At 43.5% G+C, this 23,441-nt stretch overlaps 1 protein-coding gene across 13 annotated transcripts in view; it reads left to right on the plus strand.

Moving 5' to 3' along the window:
• mecom (MDS1 and EVI1 complex locus) overlaps window positions 1–23,441 on the plus strand; it is a 130,940-nt gene that overhangs the window by 88,096 nt on the left and 19,403 nt on the right. For 12 of the 13 annotated variants that reach the window (XM_068708817.1, XM_068708868.1, XM_068708833.1 and 9 more), the window contains exons 3-5: window positions 15,736–15,870; window positions 23,090–23,192; window positions 23,302–23,415. In XM_068708817.1, coding sequence (XP_068564918.1) covers window positions 15,736–15,870; window positions 23,090–23,192; window positions 23,302–23,415 — 352 coding nt within the window. Of the gene's footprint in view, window positions 1–13,888; window positions 13,998–14,148; window positions 14,206–15,735; window positions 15,871–23,089; window positions 23,193–23,301; window positions 23,416–23,441 lie in introns of those variants that run through there. The other variant, XM_068708923.1, reaches the window with a different exon arrangement.

The raw sequence follows: 23,441 nt of genomic DNA on the forward strand, positions 1-23,441 counted from the left end.
CGGCATTGAGACAGCGCTACATTTTAGTGATTGCCGCTCCCGCAGCTGTGGCCACAGGAATGCAGCCAGCCTTCCTTGCCTCCTTCCTTTCCTCTCCGTCTCCCCGTCTATCTCACATTCAAGCCTTCTCTCGTTTCCTCACCTCCGTGCCTACCCTTCGTTCTCTCGCTCTCTCTGCCCTGAGGCGATGACTACGGCTCTTCTGGGAAATCTCTGATTAACACTGAGGCCTTTTTTTTACCAAGAAGGCCGTCTCTTTTCCCTCCCTTTCTCCTTCCCTCCTCCTTCCAGCATTCAACACGCTCCTGAGGTTTAGCAAGCATCAGTCAGACCTCTGGAGGGTGCTCTGCTTGGCTTACAGGCTACGTACAAGACAGACCCTCTGTTGTACCTAAATGGGTGGTGATGATACACATTATCCACCTTCAGCAGGCCTCATGCATATTGGATCTACTAGTCCGTCCCTGCAACATGGCTTTGAACCCAGTCTTGGAATAAAGACGCAAATGTATGTTATTCAAAGGAAACAGCATTCTGAGGACAAGTTGTGATTCATATATTCTGGCTGCAACATGTAATAATCTTCAGTGGTGGACGGATTAAGTTGATGTGTATTCTATAGTACAATTTGGAGAAGTGAAAAGATCTAAGACGAGAGTTCCTTCCTATATGTTTCTCTTCCTGAGGTCTCTTCCCTTTTTTCGTGTTAAGGGGTTGTTGTTTTTTTAACTCCTACCCTGTTTTTTGGAGCAAAGAAAGGGGAAATCGTATGCTGTAAAAATCGTAAAGCCCTTGAGTAAAAGTTGTGATTTTGGACTGCACAAATAACTGTTGACAGGGTAATTTTACACCAGTTTCAATATCGCTGCCGGCAAGGTTTTACCTGAGCTTTGTCAGCGCCCTATTCTTTTACAAACAAACCTCAATGGCCAAGATCCCCCTTTAACAATACTCTATCTGTGAATAAAAGAAAAAAAACAGTGTGAGCAACTGAGCTGGAAGCAGAAAGCTTAATTTTAAGGGCTTTCACAATAGCCACTTTCCCACAACTGCACCAATTAAGGCTTACAAAATCCAAGGGCAACTGCAGATGTTTATAATGAGAAATAGACATGGGCGTTTGTCCATTTGAATCATTTAACCAGCTTAGAAATTGTTTTTCTAGCAGACAAATCATGAAAAGCATCAATGAAATGTAGTTTTGGGAGAAACATGGGTGATGTTAGTTAATGCGCTCAGGCCCTGGAGTGGAAAGCAGGCCATTGTGAGAGCAGAAGAGCTGTGCTGCCTTCAAGACACACAAGTACTTATTGTTGTCTCCCCTCTCCATATAAGTCAAACTAAGCTGACTGAATGTACTTGACCCTTCACCCACTCCCTTTTTTTGTCTCGTACTCCTCCACTCTTCCTCTTCTGCGCTTCTCTCTTCCTCTGCGTGTGGTCTCACTATAACCACCTGTCTCCTTTACTGTTGGGTTGTCCCATATCTAGACTGATAATTGAACACGGTTTCACGTACTTGAACCAACTCAAGTGTGTTTACCCCCCACGACTCCAGAATTAATTTTTGCTATTATTTAGGCGTGTCTTCTTGAGACGCCTTGTCTGATCATGAATACAACACCTGGTCTGGGCCTTGACTCTGCTTTACTGGCCCAGGCTGCTCACAGAGATGTGAGTAAGAGGTTTAAAAAACTAAATCAGACAGGGGTTGGTCTGGGATACCAGATGCTCGATAGGACAAAATGCATATAGCTTCAAATATTTGCAGTAGAAGAAAGTGTGTAAAACTTTGATGGGACTCTGAACTAGAGGGGCCATCTCAAAGAGGAAATGCTGCGCTAAAATGTGACTTCTGCTAATTAAATTAAATCAATCTAATTCAAAGCTTTACTCTCCTCAGCTGAATTCAGCCAAACTAAGCTTTAATATTTTAATTGAGTTCAGGGAGCCAGCAGGGATTAAGAAAATGCAACAGATGCAACATGTTATAGAAAAACCGCTCATGCAGTCAAGCATCACAAAATGGCATTTGATAAGCCCGAAGAGGAAGTCGGCTACAAAAACAAATCGCTCATCAGTGTAAAGTACATAATGATAAATCAATCAATCACTGGTTAATTTACTCGTCGGTTTAGACACTCTCAAGTGGCACCTTGAGGACTTCAGCTTTAATTGTCCTGTGGAGGGCTGACCAGGGCAGCCAGTAATGTCAGCTGTTTTCCTCACCATGTTCCTGACAAAGATTTCAATCAGCTGTGCGCTGCTTGTGCCAGTAACCATACAGACTGACTGATTCACTGAGCTCCTCGCTGCGTTTTTCTCTCTATTTTTACATACTGCGTGGTGCCAAGCCAGGCTGCAGTACAGTAACTACTCGAATAAAACATAACTGTTATTTTGCCATGAAGATTTGATCTTGTCCACCTCAGCTAACGAGTGTTGCTAAAAATACTATGTTTATGTGATAATTCAAAGAAGTTTGATGCGGTGTGGTTAGTGCTTGTAGATGGGTCCACTCAGACGCGTCACGGTGTCTATATGTGGAGTATGACTATCACGGTTTAGTGTGTCTTCTTTTTCTCAGAGGGCTAGACAGAGCTAATTAGCAGGCAGGAAATGAGTCAGGTCCCTGCTGCAGTGAGGATGATGTTGAGAGGAAATGACTATAGATGACCAACTGAAGAAGAGAGATGACTGAACCTGGGAGTGTTTGCGTGTGTACGTGTTTGTGATCCACCACGTCAATTGCTAACCATGTATGGCAAAATAGAAACTTTACTGTGGAGCCGGTTTCCCTCAGAAATACATTATAATTTCATATAACAGTGTACGCTGAAGCACATGAGTAAGTCCGAACTAAAGTTTGCAGTAAGTCAGAGAAATATGTGATGCCCACAAGAACTAACTGAGAAAAATGTGGTCTTTGGCTGTGGGGGATAATACAGCATATACCTGAATTTTGAGTACTGCACCACTGGGACTGTACATTTTTAAGAAAAAGAAGGAAAGGAAGTCATTTTGACTATCAGAGCTGTCTTTTCAGTTGATTTCAACAGCCTGAATTATTGTTAAAACCAATACACAAGAGAACAAGTATATGCTGCACTGTACGTGCTACAAAGAGTTCTGCACTTAGTGACACTTTGTAATGACATAACTCACTTTCCTGTTTCTCGGCTGTGTGTTGTTTACTGAGTTGAGGAACATATAGATAGATTTTCTAAAACTGTTCTAATCTGTCTTTAACATAATATTTGATTTTTCTGTAAGAGCTTAAGACTCACTTCCACTTCAAGGTGAACGGCTGTTTTGCCCCTATTGTTTTCTGTCTTCTCCCATGCCAACTGCTTACATTGTACCACCACCAGCAGCTATGCAGGTGGGCAGCATTAGAGAGTTGAAGGCGGAATGCTGATCAGATGAGATATAGTAGTAGGTCTGTGTATGCATCAGTGTGTGAGTGTGTGTGTGTGTGTGTGTGTGTGTGTGTGTGTGTGTGTGTGTGTGTGTGTGTGTGTGTGTGTGTTTGTGTTATTCCTAATGTGAGGCGGTTCATTTGGTCTGCTGCTTTAAAACAAAAGGGCTCCGGTCCAGTTTACTCCCATGGGGAGGCTACCTTTGGCCAGAGAGAGAGAGAGAGAGAGAGAGAGAGAGAGAGAGAGAGAGAGAGAGAGAGAATGAAACCACGTAGCTTGTTGGGCCCTCCAACGCTCACTCCTCCACACTACTTTATGGGAGGGTCAAGGTAGTTAACTAGTGGCAGGCGTTCAGATGGGTTCTGCTCCGACTTCAAACGGAGAACATTATGGCCGTGCGCGCTCACAGGATATTGCGCTGTAAGGCCACTGAACACGGCTGGGTTAGAGAGAGGAGGCTTTGTATTGAGCCCATTAGAGCCCTAAACCAATACTAATGAAGCCGTTTCCTGTACAAACGGAGCGGCTCAGGGGAAACTGTCTCTAGCTTTTAATAAGGCCCTTTCCAATCCCAGTTAAGATGCTGGAATTTTTGTATCTGGGTACTGAGTGGGTTAGTACTGGTTCCAAGCAGAACCTCCGTTTTGAAAAGTTAATTACGCATGATTAATGGAGCGTTTTCCTTCCAATGATATCTGTGACAGCACAAAGCTGTCGTAAGGCTTGTCAGGCCCAATTCGAGCTGAATAAGTATTTATGTGATCGTATGTGATGGGCCTCCTCTCACCAGCACCAGCCCTCATCAATCAAGCCCTGCTGCTCGCAGTAGTGGGAAATTGGTCTATCAGTGTGGCTGCCTACCCCCCCCCCCCCCCCCCACTGCCACCGCCACCACCGCCACCTCCCTCCCTCCCCATTCAATCAGGCCTGAGGCTACAATGCTTCTTTAGCTCTTACTTCTGACCAACGCAGGGGTCACGGGGGGGGAAAGTGGGAGCCAGAGCTGAGCCCATCCATTACAGCTCTTGTTTCTCTCGGTGGCAGCCGGACGACGGGATTCTATTAAGAGCTCCGTCTATTCAGCACTGAGATTACACCAGGGCCCTCTCGCTGAGCACACCTCAACACCAACCCCCGAGCCCTCACCAAAACCCTTTACCCACCCTGGGGGCCTTATAGCCCCCCACCACCACCACCACCGCCGCCGTCAGCCCACCGCAGCTTGGCCGCGGTTCCCTTCCATCCTCCCCCCACCTTTTTTTTTTTTACACTTCCCACTAGTAGTGTTGTTGTTTTTTTCGGCAGCCAGAATGACAATAATCACTGAGAGACAGACAGAAAGAGAGAATGAAACAGAAAGACAGGAGGAAAAGCTTAGAGGAGAATGAAAGCGGACACTCTAACCTGTTTCTGGTTTCGATGTGGTCACACTCGCTGTATGCTGCTTGGACAGCATTTGGCCTAGAAGCACTACCACACACGCATACACACAGGCTTGGAGGGAATGAACACACACACACACACACACACACACACACACACACACACTCCAAAGCCATGAGCATACTCTCCCTCTCAAACAGAAGACGTAGAGCTTCAGCACCTGGCTAAGAGACCGGGGTCATCTCCACCACAGTATAAACACACTTAGATGGGTAACATCACAAACACAACTCTGCCGCAGTTACGTCGTAAACACCCGCCGACACCAGATCAAACCGCCACTCCTCCGATGTTTAAGAAGCTCGTTTGTCTCCTGCCGGCCTGAAGAGACTCTTCATTTACTTAATATGTGTTAGCACTTGAGAGAGAAAGAGAGAGGGGAGTGCTGCTAGGGTCGCGCCCCCTGCTTGGATGGATGGGGGTCTTCCCGTCAAGGAGTAGGAGAGAGACAGCGCTCCTGTCAAACAAACAGAAATTTAATACGTTGCCTTCTATCAGGATGTCCACAGTGTGTACATACTCTCTTCGGCTTGATTATAAATAACCCCCTCTATCTTATAAACAAGTGGAGTGAAGGCATTTATCAGGGATAGAGAGGTAAGGGTGTGAAGAAGGTGGAATGTTCTCTCCTCCAACGAGGGACTGCTGTCGCGTCTCCGTGCGGCGGGGATGATGGAGGAGAGGAGAGGAGGGGACCGGCACAAGACAGAACAAAAAACGAAACAGAAGGTGGATGAGAGATTAGGAAGAAAATGGAGGAAGAAGGTAAATAGAGGATCTAGTAGGGAAGCGGCAACAGCAGGAGAGAAGAACAAAGGGGATTAATAAAGAAGAAAGTGGAAAGAGACGGGACGAGACAAAGGAGGGTACGAACAAAGTAGAGGAAAGGAAAAGAGGGCAGATGCTTGTCCTCGCCAGTGAGAGGGCACTCAGGGCGGGGCTGTGTGAGGTTTACTCTCCCGGTGCTTTGCTGCATGGTTTGGAGTGGGCAGCCAGCGAGCGGGTTAACGGGATCGGAATGCTTCTTCAAGGGGGCAGCCTAATCAGCACCAACTTCCTCCAATTCAGAAAGCGTAGGCCTCGCTCTGCGCCTCTTTTGTTTCAGCCGGGCTCCGCTGACAGGACAGAGGAAGCAGCCGTCTGACAGTCAGGGGAGATGTTGAATGTGTATAAACACCGTATCCATGGGAGGGTGGGGGGAGCGAGAAAGAAACTGAACAACTTCAGTGCGACCAATGTGTCTGCGTGTTGATGGCCGCTCGTGCCATCTGCGGGCATAGACGCACACGCTGGCTTGTGTGTCTTGGCGGCGTTTTGCACCCACATTGCTGGCCTCTCCCAGTGGAAAACACGCGAGACGTGAGTGAGAGAGGATGTGTGAGGTTTACTCTGCACACTAGCTCCGTGCTCTGTCAGGCCAGTCATCTCCAGCTGCCCGCATGGGACTTTTGCCTTTGTTAAATGTTGTGTGACAATGAGATTTTCCAAAGTGCCATCTAGATAAAGAAGTGGATTGAGAGAGAGAGGGAGGAAGGGGGGGGGACTCCGATAAGAGCCGAGATGGTCTGGTCATAGTCCAGCGACCCTTCATCACCGCTGCAGCCTCAGATATATCTCTTCTCTGTCTCTGAAGCACTCACACACACACACACACACACAAACACACACACACACACCTTCATCACTTTGTCTCTCACCCTCACAGACTCTTCACACACTTCTACAACTGCACCCAATCTCAACACACAAGCAAACACACCTCTATTCCATCACTGCAGCTCTAGATCCTCAATCGATCCTCACAGCACCCCAGCAGACACCTGCAGGTGATTGATCCCCAAATCAGTCCCTCACAACCCCAGTGCCGTAAAAACCATAACAACCCATCATAAAAGCTGATTTATCTTCACCTAGCCCTGGGCCTCACAGTTAGAATATTAACCCAAAAGTGTATGACACCAGAATGATTGGTTTGGAATTGAATAAACCTTGGGAGTATTGACGCACATGTCTGACGGTTCATATCAAGTCTGACTACTGAAATGTGCCAAGTGAGATTGCTTTATCTCAGGATATACAGACATACACAGAGAACTTTTGTTGTTCTCATATTTACAAGCCTGTATGCACCAATAGTGTAATTTATCGACTTTCAGACTTTCATCATATTCAGATGAAATCATCTTGAAAATGATTACGTACGTGTTCTTATTAAAAACTAAATATAGCGATCAACGTTCTAGTTTTTCCACATATGAGGATTTTGGTCTCATGTTAATTGCTGTGAAAATCATTGTGATTATTCTACTGACTTTATATACATTTGTCGTATTATAATTCAGAATATGGTATCATTATTGGAAATATCCTCACGTTTTGACATTTCGTGACATTGTACTCAACTATTACTCAACTGTACTACTACAGCACAACTAGTAAAGTATGTTGAATTGCAGAGGTATAAATAGATATTGTTAAGAATTTGAAATACTACACAGCTCCTCGAGTAGTAAAAGCTATATCGTAAGTAGCGTTAAAAAAAACAAACATACTATACGATCTTGAATTCATTATAAAGTCGCCATAGTAATATAGTCATATATATATATATATAGTAATTTTTTTGTGTTGTTGTTTTGTTGTTGAGGGTTTGTTTTCAACAACCCCGCGTTACTCCATGTGTGTGTTCCTTTAGGAAACAGTGCCCAAGCCACATTTTAATGAGAGCGTTGGTCGAAATGCCAGAAGCATGGTGTACTGGCAGCAGCATCAGCATGTGCCCTGTACTCAGCAGTGCAACGAGCTCCCGGGTTAAATATAATCCCAGCCTAACTCGGGGGCCTCTTTGATGCTACTGAAAGCCAGTGAAGCCTTTAATGGGAGCCACTCCGTGTCCCCGTGTTATGTGTGAGCTACTCAGCTTTCCTTCATTTTAGGGTTGTTGCAACTGATTTGTTGTTTTCCGAGTTAATTCTGACTTTAATCATGCCCACATACACTGAGCTGACCTGTGCTGGGTAACAAATTCCAGTGTGTGTGTGTGTGTGTGTGTGTGTGTGTGTGTGTGGTGGGGGTTTCCATGCGTGTGCAGACAATCTGCTTATACCCATTTGGCCCACTCGCCATGTTTTCCTCCTCGGTACAACAATACGAGCCTTTTTCTGTGCTTTGCTAAGAACACGAGGGAAACACTCGACAAAAGTAAACACACAAAAGGGTCTGTGTATCTACTTTTGGGTAAATGCTATTTTTTTACCAAAGTCGTTGCTCTGTCAAAGAAAAATTAACTGGTTATAACTCTATTTTTTTTTTACCTGCAATCAGCTTCTATATAACTCTGATATATGTTCATCCTTCATTCATATGATATTAGATGCTTGCTCTATTAGATTCAGTTTCCGATAGTTCACTGTCATGGCAGCTCTCTCTCCAGTCACACTGAACAAGTGTTTCGTCTGTCTGCTATCCGCCAGCATTAAAATATTAGCCTTCCAATTGGACGCGGTATATGAAAAGCAGATTGTCGTCGTGTTGCAGCAGAGCCCTCACTTTAAACGTGAGAAGAGCTCAATAAATGTAATGAATGTGTGACACTTGAACATCTGAAGTGCCGTGTTCAGTTCCATACCGCCTTACCTCTTGTACATAAAAAGCCCTTTTAAAGATGATATCTATGAGCGTTTTAGAGCCGATTTGTTCACCCTGCGGCGACCGGCAACATGCTCTAATTACCTCCCCCCCCTTTCTCTGGCTGGACTGGAGTGGGTTGTTTAAGTTTCCAGTCTGTCCCATGCGTGTAAGGAGCGGTGTGCCCGCTGAATTTATGCTTGAAAAACGTGACCTTTGACTCTTGTGCAGCTTTATCGCACCCCGAAGCCCACATACAGTGTGGCCCTGTATGCTGAGGGTCTGCGAAGGAAGTGTCTGTGATTACCACTGCCTGTACTACTTTCTGTACATCACCCCCCCCCCCACACACACACACACACACACACACACTCAAAGCCCCCAACTTGCTGCAGCCACTTAAAACCAATTATCTTTAAATTAACTTTTGAATGACTTTTTACATTCACCCCTTCCTCCTGACGCTCGGACGGTTTTTGATAGTAGGTTCAGTGATGATCAGTGAGCGTGTGTTGTTGTTGTTGTGCCCGGTCATGTTGTGCCATTCCTGCTGTCAGTGTTGATTTTGGCACAAGGAACAATATATCTCATTCACATTGAGGAACCATTAAATACCACATTCATTCTAATACAATCTACATGGAGGAGATATTAGTGCATGTATTGGCCCTGCACATGCACCCCTGCTTCTGCAACACAGATTTCAGCCCAGATTCTGTGCATTTTGAGGGGATTCTGTTGTTTTAATGTATTAATGTAAAGTACTTGAGTGTCTCTTTATTGGCCTGCAGCTCAGGTTAACAAATGCATTCTAATGATGGAAAAACAAGAAGCCTCTCTCACAGGTCCTTCTCTGAACTGGTAAATAAAATGAGATCATTTATGTATCCTCATAAATGATCTCAATCAAGCATCGTGTCATGTGATGCCCCCCCCCCCCCCCCCCCCCCCACACACACACACACACACACACACACAATGGAAGAACCCCCTGTTCTAAAAGAAAATTGTTATTTTAGGTTGTTAATGAATACAAGCATCTGTTAATATAGACATTGATGTGCATACAGTGCTCTGGCCGACCCGTCACTGCACGGAGCTGTCAGAGACGGGAACCGACAGTGCCATAACAAAATGACTGGGTGCTAATTCAGCAAACACGCCGGGCCTGTTCCTCACAGACCGCAGAATTTGTCAAGAAATCATCCCTCTCTCTTGCTGTCCCTGCCGGAATTCCTGGCTAACCCCCGGCAAAATGAAAATAATCCAAAGTAATTAGAAGTGAGCTGGTCTGGTCCTGAGAGCCCCCGGGCGGCCGGGTAAACATGGCGGAGGGGCCAGTGGAGGAGGAGGGGGGGGGGGGGGGGGGGGGCGCTGACCTTGTCCACATAAAGCAGTGATTTATGAAGTGCAGGGCACAGCAGCAGGGCTTCTGTCTTCTCCCGCAGAACCAAATTACTGAGGTGGAGATTAACACGCCGCTCACAACGGGCCTACTTCCAGACCCAAGGAAATTTTTCTTATTTACATTTTCTCCTTTAATTTCCTCTGCTCTGTCTCTATGGTAATTGGGCTATAAGGACAGCAAGCCCATCCTTTTAATATAGGCACGCGAGGCTGCACAGTCCATACACAGTGCATTGTGCACTAATCGACGCTGCTTAAAGAAGAAGTTGCAGAGCGTTGCGCAAACTCTAGACTAACCGATCGTTTGAGCTTTAAATGAGTTTTTACCACTTGATTGAATCGCCCCACATTTAAGCAAAATAAAATGCGCAGGGGGGCCGTGTGCACACAGAGTCGTGATGGAGGCTTAATGCAGCTTTTCGACCGGTGTCAATGGGAGGTCTTGCCGTGAATGGTAGAACTATTTCATGTGGACTTGGCTGCGATATTTTCTTTCTCTCCTCGCTTCTCTCTCATTCTTTTTTCTTTCCGCTCTCCTGGAGGATGTGCTGGAATGCACCACACAGGCCTATACAGTGTTTCCATGTGGCCCCTCGGCTGCTGCAGCGGTGTAGGCTCTGCTGCTCGCTGGCTGGAGTCAGTTTGCAACCCACACGGGAATCCCCCCTCTTCTCCAGCCTGTCCCATCTGACTTCACATGGCTCTAGATGGAGCAGCAAAATCCAAAATCACTTCTTCTTTTTTTATACCAGAAAAAAAAATTAAAACATGGCTGCAAAGTTATTCAAAGGATAACTGGCCAGTGTTAGCCCATGAAGCTCAGATCAAGTAAAATATGAAGCTATTTGATCATAAAAATTCCCCACATTCATGTATGAATTGGGTTTTTTGCGTGACCGAGCTCCTAAAACAAACAAGAAAGCCGCAAGCAAAATAAGCATGGGCCCATTAAAGCAATTTAACCTCCTTTCAAGAATTTCACAGCACTTTAAAGCCTCAGCACTAAACATTACGCGGATGCTGTCCGTTTTAAGGGTCTCTTAAATAAGTATGAAATGCTGTGTGGCATGATATAGTCGGAACTAACATACCCTGAAGCCTGCATGTGTTTGGTTTGTAATTTGTTGATAAACAGCTTTTCCACACCGCTATTTAGTCGCTATGTCAAAACCATTATGACAAAAGGCATGGCATAATTCAGATAAAACAGATCTATTTCATCTCAGCATATCAGAACAGTGCTTATGGCGGATTGGGGAAATAAATATAAATTAGAGCTACGCCTTGCAAATCATTCTCGTGGTTTATTAACAAACGAACAAGCGTTTTAAATTCACCCCCATCGGTCTTTTTTCCGTGTAGATTCCAGAGCTTTATAGCCGCTCGTTCAGGTGATTATATATTCAGGCCCATACAGCTGAATCTTTCATGTCCCATCTAGCAATTTGACGCCTTAATGTAGATGTTTTGTGCTGCAATTCACTCGGACGAGAAAGAAATGACCCCCATCTTATTATAAGTCAAAAAGCTGAGTGATAGAGCAGACTGTTACAAACTGAGATATAAGCTGCGGTGCTTTCAACGTGAAGTGGAATTCACGGCTCAAAAATAAAGGCCAGCACGTGATCCTCAAAGGAAAGTTGGATTGAATTTTTTTTTTTTTCAGTCAATTTACTCACCCCAAAATGTTAGACCCCTAAAACTTCCAAAACGGCTTATATAGACTAGATTTACGGGGATAAAATAGTGCAGCTAACGACGTCTGACAAGTGTCATAATTTAATAATTTTATTTTTATTTTGTTCTGACTTTAATTATTTTCCTCAATATTCGATGATGGAAATGCTCCAGATTAAATTAACAGTTCGCTTCATAACAATAAATGCAAAGCCATAATTATGTTTAACTATCATATTGTCATCTAAAAAGGTATTCTTTTAGAAATGTTTGAAAAGTTCAGTTCAGTTGAGCACGCCCTCTCCTGACAGGGTGAAGAAGTACTGCAGCTCTCCTCGCTGCCAGACTCATGGGGTCCTTACCCCTTATTTAGCCCCGGTGATACCACAAACCCCGCGTGTTTATCCTCCTTTTTTTTAAGACATTTCCTCCTTTTCAGAAAAGAGCTCGGACCCCTCTCTCTATCAGGATCCTCGATCAGACTCGGAGAGGCCGTGAAGCAATCACTTTTCCAGATTACTTGTATTTAATACACAATGCATCATAAAACAAATCCCTCATCCTGACAGGAAGAAAATAGAACAGCTCATTCGACTTGAGCTTTCCCAATTTATGGCTAAATTAAAAAGGGTTCCAACAATGGACAAGTCGAGGAGAGGCAGGAAATCAATGACCGGGCGGACCGGGGTCTCTCCTCGGTTCTCAAGGAGCGCGAGACGATGGGAATCGGTGGCGGGGTCCTGCCTTATTTACACATGATTTTTCCTGTCCTTCCTGCACATTTGCTCCGCAATTTCGTAAAACAATAGGCATTATCTGGGATGGAAGGTCAATGTCACAGTGTGAGGCGTTATCCATCATCATCTGCTCTCGTCAGCCAAAGCCCTGTCCTCTCCAGCTTTATGAGCTGCCTAATAAACTCCGCTCACTGACAACGAGGACGTTTCTTTATTATTCTATACCCTTGTCCGTTTATATATAGTATCGGTTTTTACGCTTTTATTAAACTTTCACAGCTAGATGAAACACCAACGAATTCAAACTAATTCTGAGCCTATGTAAAGCAGGTGCACGAGGCCAGAGGAAAGATAATACTCCACAATTTAAATATTTATTTTGAATACAAGATTGATTCAAACACTACCAAACTGAGCCCGTGCCTCTGTCTAATCTTTTTTTCTTGGTTATTTCAAAGCAGCATTTATTCTTTGCTTATTGGGTGTGTAAAGGGGATAGTTTGTGAGGAAAACTCACAAGTACAGCCAGCTAACAACCAACCTTGTTCAAGTCCTGGGAAAAGCATGTGATTAGGTCAGTGTTTCCCAAATTGAGGCACAGGGACTTCCAATGGTCCATATGGAGTTTCCTGGAGGTCCCCAAGAGGAACACTTAAGTCTAACTGTTACATTATTCCGTAAAGCGAGCACAATTAGAGACTGTTTTTTTATTATAGTGCTCACTTTTATTATTGTTGTTGCTAGAACATAACTGTGACACAAAACTAAGTCATAACCTGGAGGTTACAAAAAAAGTAAAGCAAATGAGAAAAAAAAACTCCGTTTCAGTTTAGGTTAATAATGCCGTAAAATGGTCCATGAACAGGCTCGGCGTGTTGAGAAAAGAAAAGAAAACGAAGTTTGGAAACACGTGGATAATGATACGCGCTTTGATGCTCATGTTGGTTCATTAAAGTGTGCAGCCTGTGTGTGTGTAGTTCATCCATTCAGAAGCCCCATCCCGACCTCTCCCTGACCCCGCTCACCCTCTCCAACCCCGGGCCCCTGTCACTTTAAAATTTACTGCGGAGAAGAAGTCGCTTCCGACCGGGGACCGAGGCGAAGACGGTCCCGAGTTTTGAGTCGCCTCTCTCTGAGCTATAGAGATGGACGCGCCGGGTCCTTCTTTATGAGACAATGCGCTCAAGAGAAACATCACACAAAACTGTCCGGGACGCGCGAAGTAGGGGGCGATGTTTGAAACCCACCCTCCCACCCCACACACACACACACACACACACACATGAATATATCTGCTATCATATAGACGAAACATCCCGACTGGCTGAGGAGGGGGTGAGAGGAAGAGAAAAATGAAAAGTTGAATGGCTACTCGTGGACACCTGGGTGCGTCAGGACAGGAGGGGTGACAAGTGAGGAGCGGACGAGCCGAGCGAAGCGCACACAGCGAAGAGTTTGGGAGCAAGTTGATGTTCCGGAGGTGGTTTAGTTCCGAGCCGTGGTGTCTGTAGGACAGTGAGAGGAGACTGACCGAGTCCGCGGTGTCCGTGAGACCATATAGTGAGAGAGGATTTACTTTGAACCGACCGCGCGGTGTCTGAGGGACAGTCGCACCCGCGAGGAGTCGACTCGTCCTGCGGCTTTGAGACCTGAAGAGACACCGCTACCGAAAAACAGCAGAACGCCGGTGATTTCTTTTATTCTTTTACAATGCCAGAAAGCTGGAGAACGCGCCGCAGCTAAGACAATTTGTAGTCGTAATGTTTATTTGACAGTCGAGCTTTTTTGTCGTTCACAGTTGTTTTTTTAAACCGGAGTTTTCATCACTTTTTCATCAGTTTAGCAGCGCAGTTATTCTCCCAAGAGGTTTTAACTGTCGCACGCGAGTTTCAACGGTAAGAGGTAACATACTTTATGGATTAACGAAACTATTGCTTTTATTTAACGATTTGCATATCGAGCAAACAATCAAAAAGGTTCATTGTTCATTTCGTTGTAAACTTAGTTTGACGGTTAAATGATATACCGGAGAGTGTTTTTGCTTGATGAATGGGTAGATCCAGTGTTCGTCCAGACAAAGGGCTTTATGCAAGCTAAATATTTATTCAGTGGCAGGTTATACAAAGACAGATTTGTGACCCTGGTGGAGATTCCTCTTTGCATCCCAACAATCGGCTACTTCCTCGTAATTTCTAGCACTCGCGATTTCCTGCTGTTTATCTATTTCCCAGTGAAGTTTACAGCTGCGGTGTAATAAATATTAACACCTTAAAACGACGTTATACCGTTGTCAATTCGTTGAGGGAAATTCTGTATGAATATTTTGTAAACGATAGAAGTGCAGTGGTGTTATGATTTGCATAATAATCCAGTTCATTCTATTTATTGTTATTTTGGTTTTAAGATGCTTGAAGAGTTTTGTCTGGGAGAGTAATGCAATTGTTTTATTCGTTTATTATTAGTATTTTTATTAGTGCTATTATAATAATTATTATATAGTTTAGGCCTAATTAATACAATTTTAAATTCATATTTATAAAAAACAAACTTAGTATATTTTACTATTTAATTCGATGAAACCACATTTTCAGAAACGAATTCAAACGTCAGCTGAAGTGAATTTTAATCCAGAATAATTTAGCAGCATATTTATACAATTCGTTTTATTAACAAAATGATACCAGACTGATCAACCAGAATTTGTTGCATCACATATTTTTACATTATTTGTTTTATTTTTTTCTAATCTTATTAATTCATTGATTTATATATTATGTTTAGGGCTTTACAGTCTTGTATTGGTACTGATTTATTGTTGCTGGAAAAAAATATATTTAATTGACTTTTTATTGCTGCAATGGGAATGACATATTTCCTTGAAAACTTCCTCAAGACTAAACAAAAAAATAAATATCACAGATATATAATAGATTTTATTAATTTGTTTGACATTCATTTTTATTATTTTGTGGTAATGGAAAAAAAGTTGTTTCCCTCATAAATTACTGTACACATGGTAATTATAAATACCAAAAAATGCACTCAAGCCTTTTTATATTCCAAAAGGAATTTTTAGATGATTAAAATAGACTTTCCTTGTACTGTACCCAAATTATGTGTGTGTGTAAGGGTGTGTGTGCGTGTATGTGTGTGTGCGTGCATGCGTGTGTGTGTGTGTGTGTGTGTGTGTGTGTGTGTGTGTGTGTGTGTGTGTGTGTGTGTGTGTGTGTGTGTGTGTTGCACCACAGACCAGCTCCTAACATTTGAGTCTTATTTCTCTGTGGGAGGTATATGGTTAGTCAGTGTTTGGACACAGTAACCTGGACTGATACTGATCAAAGTCTGATTTCTCTCTCTCGCTCTCTCTCTCTCTCTCTCTCTCTCTCTCTCTCTCTCTCTCTCTCTCTCTCTCTCTCTCTCTGCAGATCTTGGACGGGTCAGGCCATGTAAAATTCTGCGTGGATGCCAGCAAGCCAGATATCGGGAGCTGGCTGAAGCACATCCAGTTTGCCCCTGCGGCCAAGCAGCATAACCTGACAGCGTGCCAGATAGGTGATCAGGTACGTGGACACACTCGCAGCCTGCTTGGCTGAACAACCTCAACAAAATACAAGATGAATATGATCTGAAGAAAAGAAAAAAACAGAGAGCAAGAATAAAACTCCCACATGGTGATGTGCCTGAATCTTGCTGTCTGGCTGGATGAATCAAGTGCAACAGAAAGTCATTCAGATCTTTAGAACTGCTTTTTTTTAAAAACAGCTCTGATGCCAGAAGGCTTCCCTTTATTTTCCGATGGTTGTCCTGTCTGCGTGCTGTTGTGTTAAAAGGTATTATTGTGATCCAAGTCAGATAGTCCCATGAGCGGCTGGCCCACCCTGCCTTCAGTTCTAACTCACACAAACACACACACACACACACACACACACAGCTCTCCCCCACGCTGAACCGCAGAGACTCTTCGCTATCTGTGTGTGTGTTTTCTTTTTGTAATTGTGCTCTGGCTTCTGCCGTGCGAGGACCACAGGGCAGGATCAGAGGCTGCACGCCGAGATGATAGTTCCACACACTTCCCGGTCACGCTTGCGATATAAACTCTTAGACATGCCAGGAATGTCACAGTCCTTTTTTGCTCACCTGGCTGCACAGGGAGGTGCGTGCTGTGCACATGGGGGCCTGTTCACCTCGGTAATCCCAAGTTCTCTTCGACACAGAAACCTGCAGCAAGGCAGGAAGACAAGAGGCTAAACTAGATTTGACATGTGTATGGAGCATACCATGGCTTGACCCGAATAAAAAAACATAATCTAGCATGCACACTTGTCATCACCTCTCACTGGTGGTCCACCATAGATTACTTGTTGAGCGTCGCCTGTTGAATTTTCAGTCCAAAGTACATGACAGTAACATATATGACCCTGAAATCATTTTGAAATCTTCTAAAGGGAGAAACTCAGAGCTTCTCAGGAACAAATCTCTCGCTCTTCCTCCACATGTCATCCTCCTGCGCAGTAAGGAAGGAAGAGGTTGAGAGAGCGGATAGCCCACGCTCTTTTCATGAACAGTATGGGAAATTGTGGAAAGAAGAAGAAGAGGAGCTTTCCAGGAGTACTTACCCAGTCTCTTTTAAAGGAGACAGAGAGACAAACAAGCAGAGAGAGCTTTTCTATGCCGCCCTCTCCGCGAGGTGTGACTCGCTGTCAACACTGTGGTTCTGCTCGGGTGGCTGTGTAAGGCTCCGACAGGTCACGGACATGGCTATGATGAGGTGATTGTTAAGTATTACACACTGTCACAACACAGCACAATGTGCCGTCTTTAAGCCTTCCGGCCAACATTGGTGTTTTTTGAAAACACTGTAGCACCTCACAATGCCTGTCTGTGTGTTTAAAATGAATAGACTGAAGGGGGTGGTCTTGTAAAGCGGCTGTCAGTTTTTGGTAGCGTGTGTGTGTGTGTGTGTGTGTGTGTGTGTGTGTGTATGTGTGTGTGTGCTTACCAGAGCTTTTATTCATTGAATTGTTTTGAGTGTGTGAAGTGTTTTATTGTGTCTCCAGAGTGTGTGCACACACCTGTAATTGTGTTTCTACATGTACAGTATGCATGTGTGAACTTTAGTGTGTGTGTGTGTGTGTGTGTGTGTGTGTGTGTGTGTGTGTGTGTGTGTGCACGCTTTGCAGGACTGTGAATTGTTCACTGCGGTTCAGATGACTCCCCATGCTCCTCATTCCGAGCTGGAAATGTTAAAACACAGTACCTGATTCCAACAGGTTTTTACTGCCACAGAGAAGTGCTGAGTCTAGAACCAGCCTGAAACCACATATTACACAGCCGCCGCACAATGCGTACCATCACCAGATTCTCACAGGCAGAGCTACCCAGGGCTTACATATTACTTGCTCCGTAAAAAATCCTCCCTCAGAACCAAATTTAGCCAACTCTTCACACTCCGCGCCATCAGCAGAAATTACTTGTGGCATGAATTATTTTAGGACAATGTAACACAACGACAGCAATTTCCAGGTGTGCTGGTCTTCATTTGGTCCTGGTTCTTTACCAATTTAGCCCTGCCAGCGTGAGAGTAAAACTGGCCTCCGTCCTCTTATTTCTGACCCAGTTCTGTTTATCATAAAACTTTATGACCAATCTCAGGAGGGTGAGGGATAGAGGAGCGAGGAATGAATGAGTGAGAAGAGAGAGAGAGAGGAAAATGCCTGTTATGTCTTACTGCAGGAACAGTTTGGAATATCTCTTCTCTCTTTCTCTCTCGTAATTCATTTTTAACCCGTCAGCTCTACTATAATGGCATAACAGATCTATGTTGTGAAAGCATCTGCAGAGAACATCAACATTCAACAGGTTTTCAAACGTTAACAAAAAGAAAGTCAGAACTTATTTGTAAAATTAGCACATGGAATCAATTTTCAACAACTGAAAGTGATATACAGTCTTGCAATCTTCTCTGTGGCCATAATTTCTCACATATTGATTCTCTCGTTCCAATGGGAAAATAAAAATTAAGAATTTAGAAACATTGCATCACTGTAGATGTCCAGCTGTTTGAATTTAATGGGACTTAAGTTACAGATTTTCTCTCATATTAGAATTAGCTGCACATTCAGTACTTTCACTATATTATAACAAGGACAGCCTTTATTTGTATGACCTTTGTGTTTTATTGCTTTACATATTTGACACTGCAGAGTGGAAAGTAACAGGAAAGATCAGAGAGGAAGGAGATGGCAGGTGTCGCAGTGTGTGAGTCACACTGAAACCTGTAATTAATTTATCCTGCAAAGGTTTGAATTGAGTCATTTACAAGCAGAAACAGCTCAGAAGAAGAATTTAGAAGAAATATACAATTATTTATTATTATTGATATGCAAAATTCTTTAAAAGTATTCAGAGAAAATGAATTAATGACAAAGAATCTTGGTTAAGCTAATTTGTAATCGTTAAGTCTTTTAACTACCTGCGACCTGCTGTTTGTGTCCAACTTTAGCCTTTGACCGTCGCTGACACAGGCTCCCCTGATATCCTCATTTGTTTGCTAATGCGCTCAGCTGAACGACGCAGCCTGAGCACTTCTTGCATAGATCCCTCCACGATCGGCATGTTTTGTCGTTAAGATAATTAGGGCAATTAGGGCTGGAAAACCCCTCCACTGCGCTCCTCAATTGAAAGGAAAATGGATTAAAAGTGTAATTAACATCATCCAACGAGGCCCTGAAGAGCCTTTCATAAGACAGTGCAGAGGGATATGAGCGTTAATCTCATTCGCGCTATTGATTCTCACTCAGTATTGAGTGGGATGAAGTGGCTGAGGGGCATATTAGCAAAACACAGACAGTCATTCACTGTGTTAATACACTGGCGGTGAAATCATGAAGGGACTGTAACTCACTGAGATAATGGCTTGAGATGTATTGAGTTATGAAAAAGGGTTGATCGTAAAAAAAGAGATTTCAAGATTGCACATGTACAAACTTAGAACAACCTTGCAAATCCAACGCAGATCATTTAAACAAGATGCTACTTATTGAGGTCTTAGGGGACCTAAAAAAGGCCTAAAGGCCTAAAAAAGTCATTTTGTAGATGCAGAGTTTCCACCTGACGAAGTTTCTGCTTCTTCACGAGGTCACTTTACCACAGCTGACTCGATCTAAAATGAATATAGCCATGTTGGCTCTCTTACATGTTCATCCAATTTGCTGGAACCAGCTGCACATTGTGTGCTCGTACTCTTTATTTCTATCTAAGTCACAAAATGGTTTTGTTTAGATGCCAAGTGATGGTGGCTGCCAAACGTGCTTTACATGTTGCATGACCCTGATAGCCGCAGGAAGGTTGCATCTCGTGTGGACATGCACTGTTGTTGTTGTTGTTGTGCTGCTGCTGGGCAAGCACAAGTACCCAATGTAGTAGGAATTCTTCCTGAATTTAATGATACTTTGTGATTTATTTTTGCTTGAAATGAATAGTGGAAGTTTTGTTTAAGTGCTGGGTTGAGGGTCTGCTGTATCTTCCTTCTTCCATAGCTTTTAGATGTTAATATAGCTTGAGATTTATATGTTTTTTTGCACTAAGAGCAGCAGCACCCAGACTGAGAGTTCCTTGTAGCAGAACAGCAACGTCACTGAATGGCATACCTGTCGAATGAGCTCTGTGTGAGCGAGGAGTCGGCCAACGGGGTGTGACCGGGGAAAATGTGACTGTGTTTACTCTGCTAATGACTAATCGCGTCAAGGTAATGAAGTAGTCCGATTATAGCCTTTGATCCTCTTGTGGTTGTAACCTTTGACAGAGGGAGTGGGTGAAAGAGAAAAAGATAAGTAGTGTGAATGGACAAATGCACAAACATAAGGAGAAATGATACTTAGATATAGATAGATGGAAAATAATTGATCAGTACGTACAAGAGCTTAGTTTCCCTAACTACTGCTGCAGTCTGCGCAGAGCAGAGGAAAGCTTTTGCATTAATGGGATCTTACAGATTCATGTTTATTTCCAAAGGAGAAATGTTTTTAATTTTTTCTCAAATAATTTCTTCTGTGTTGTTTTTCCTCTCCCATACAAATAAGACATGGTCTTGATGCTGAAGCTGCTTGCTTTCTCAGTGTGAACTCAGACACACTGGCTATCTTATCTACAGAATAACCAGTTATTTTAAGCCTCTGTTAAACTGCTGGCTGTCACTGTGTGTGTGTGTGTGTGTGTGTGTGTGTGTGTGTGTGTGTGTGTGTGTGTGTGTGTGTGTGTGTGTGTGTGTGTGTGTGTGTGTGTGTGTGTGTGTTTGTTGGTGTGTGTCCATTACATGCTAATGAATCAAACGCTGCCTTGTCTGTTCTTCAGTGGGTTGCTGCCTCTTTTTTTGTTTTTGTTTGTGTGAGTTTTCACTGTTTATCTGCGGCGGCCCTCAGGGAAGGGGTGGAGCTGTCGGGGGAATTCCCCTCATATTCGTAATCGCCCTCCTGCGCCTGCTCGTGTGTGCACTTACGCTACCCCAAAACACATCATCATGTGCAGCGAGCACAGAGAAATAGAGCTACAAAAATGTTCATTGATCCCTAAAAAGAGGGAGGTCAGAGGTCAGGCTTGCAAAGTGAACGTTTGCTTCTTGTTTGAAAGACTCTCGTGGGTCTTCTGTCTTCCTCACTATGTGTTCCTTAATTGTCTAATTATTTGTAAAACATGTTGAAATTATGAACTACTAGTTGCACTTTACCATGACCTTTACTCTTGATTTCATGGACGAAGTGGCTTTGACAGTGTCCATTAAATTTTATGTTCCGAGGCCTCGGTCCGCGCCCTGGTAGCTTTCCAATGAGCCTCCCTCCTCGTTCTTGGTATCAGTCTCTCAGAGCGGAATCTCTGCAGACTCGCATGTCTGTTTGAACTGTTGCTTTATTGTTTCTAAATCACAATATTTTTGTGGCCTTACAAAGGTGACGGGCACAGGAAGGAGTGTGTCTGTTTGTGTATGCGTGCATGTAAGAAGTTCCATCCATGTTCAAGCATGTGTGTGTTTATGGTGTAGACAGAGGTTAGAGTGGGGTATGTCAGGGATTAAAGCTTCTGTCCGGAACCCTCACAGTTCAGTTCCCTTTATTCTTTCTTAGAAACAATGGGGTTGCAGCAACCAGACATCAAAAATGCAAAATACAAGTTGCCAAACTTGTTCTCTATGGAGCGGATAAATTGATTCAATTGAAAATATTTGAAAATAAAATGCTGCAAAAATGAATACAAGAGTATTTTTCTTAACATTGCATTCAGTGGTTGATATGTAATTTGTCTCTCCTGGTCTGGATAACTGTAATGACTCTGGTTAAGCCCTGTAATGGGAGTCAGACGTGTAGTGCCTGCCACCCTCCCACTAACTTTCTTGGCTGCTTCAATTTTTTTTAATGCCTGAATTTAAATCGTACTTTCATGCTACCACAAAGCTGCATCGGTTACTGTGCCCCAATCACTCCTCAGTTATTGACATGCAAGACCTCGCTGCCTTGGTCAGACGCTGCTTTTTCACTCACTTGAGCTCCCCTAGTGACTCTCAGTCGAGGAACTTCCTGTACTTCTGTGAGTCACAGTGGAGCCTGTAAAAATATGGAATGGATGTCATAGTTTGTATTATATAATTTTCCAGAAGTTAGAACAATGACACAAACAATTATAGCATATAGTCGACAGAATACATCCTGATCTTTATTGTGACCAAGATATTTATCATAACTCTCTGCGGAGCCAGTGTGGCTTTAGTCTGCTAGTAGTGCTCGCCAGGAATTCTGTTCATAAGCGTTGTACCTGTGACCCGTGCCTTCCCAGAAGCTCCCCCTCCCCCCTGCCTTTCTAATAAATCCCCCCATCATCATTGTCACGTCGACACGACAGAGGAAGGTAATATGTTAGACCTCCAAAGCGTGCCAAAAATAACGCCATGTTGGATTGTTTCACAGAGAAAGGCTATTGTGTGTCCATGGGAAGCACCACAGTCCCAGGGTCTCTCAGCTGATTCTTTAAAATGACTGACCCTCTTCGAATACAGTTCCACAATCAATCAGTATGTATTGTAGCTCCAGTGTAATCTGCACCTTCAGTATTTTTATAGAAACGCTGAAGCTTTTAAAATAAGTGGATTTTGGTGGAATTGTGCTTCTTAAATGAGCACCTAGAAGTGGTGTTAGTTAATTGATCTCACTTTGGAAGTTCCATCCATCACTGAAATACTCAATTAGCAGAATGCATTTTTTTAACATCTAATGTGGTTTCACAGTTTATCACTATAAGTAAGCTTGCTTTCTTTGCTTACCACAAGCATTTCTCTAGGATCCAGTTTTTGTGTGAGTGTATGCTCTATATGAGACAGTGTAATTATTCTACTGTATGGTTTGTGCTTCCTTTGTTTCATGAAGATGTCTGACATGATGGTTAATTACAAGCTAATGAGAGTGTGTATTTCCATTGATATTTCTCCATATGTGTCTGTATGTGTGTGTGGTGGTGGTGGTACATATATGAAAAGCATTGTGAAGCAGATTCACCGATGTGTGTGTGTGTGTGTGTGTGTGTGTGTGTGTGTGTGTGCATGCTTATATAGTACCAAGAGCTACTCCAAGTGACCTCTGCTGGTTTAAAATAAATGTGTTGATCTGTACTGTTTGTTTTACTTTTGTAATTAAACTTTGATATAAAAAAGCACAATTTAAATCATAATCCCTTTGTGTGTGTGTGTGTGTGTGTGTGTGTGTGTGTGTGTGTGTGTGTGTGTGTGTGTTGCAGATCTTCTACAAAGTCACCAGTGAGATTTTCCCCGGTGAGGAGCTGCTACTTTTCATGAAGGCAGAAGAGTATTCATGTGACACCATGCCTCCTGATATTCATGGTATGCACCGCACAAAAAAACATTTCTGTCCATTGCTAAAACCTGACCAACACACACACCTCACTTAAAATGCATACTATGCTAATGTTCCTCTCTCCCATCCCTGCAGAGGAGAGGCAGTACCGCTGTGAGGACTGTGACCAGCACTTTGAGTCCCGTAACCAGCTGCTGGACCACCAGAAGCAGCCGTGTGGGATGCCCCCCTCCTCCTTCCTTAACCCAGGTGTGACTTTTTATTTTTAAATAGTT

Source organism: Cebidichthys violaceus, unplaced genomic scaffold (genome assembly GCF_023349555.1).
Source record: "Cebidichthys violaceus isolate CVI_PGR_0920_01 unplaced genomic scaffold, fCebVio1.0.p SCAF_1, whole genome shotgun sequence".
NCBI lineage: Eukaryota > Metazoa > Chordata > Actinopteri > Perciformes > Stichaeidae > Cebidichthys > Cebidichthys violaceus.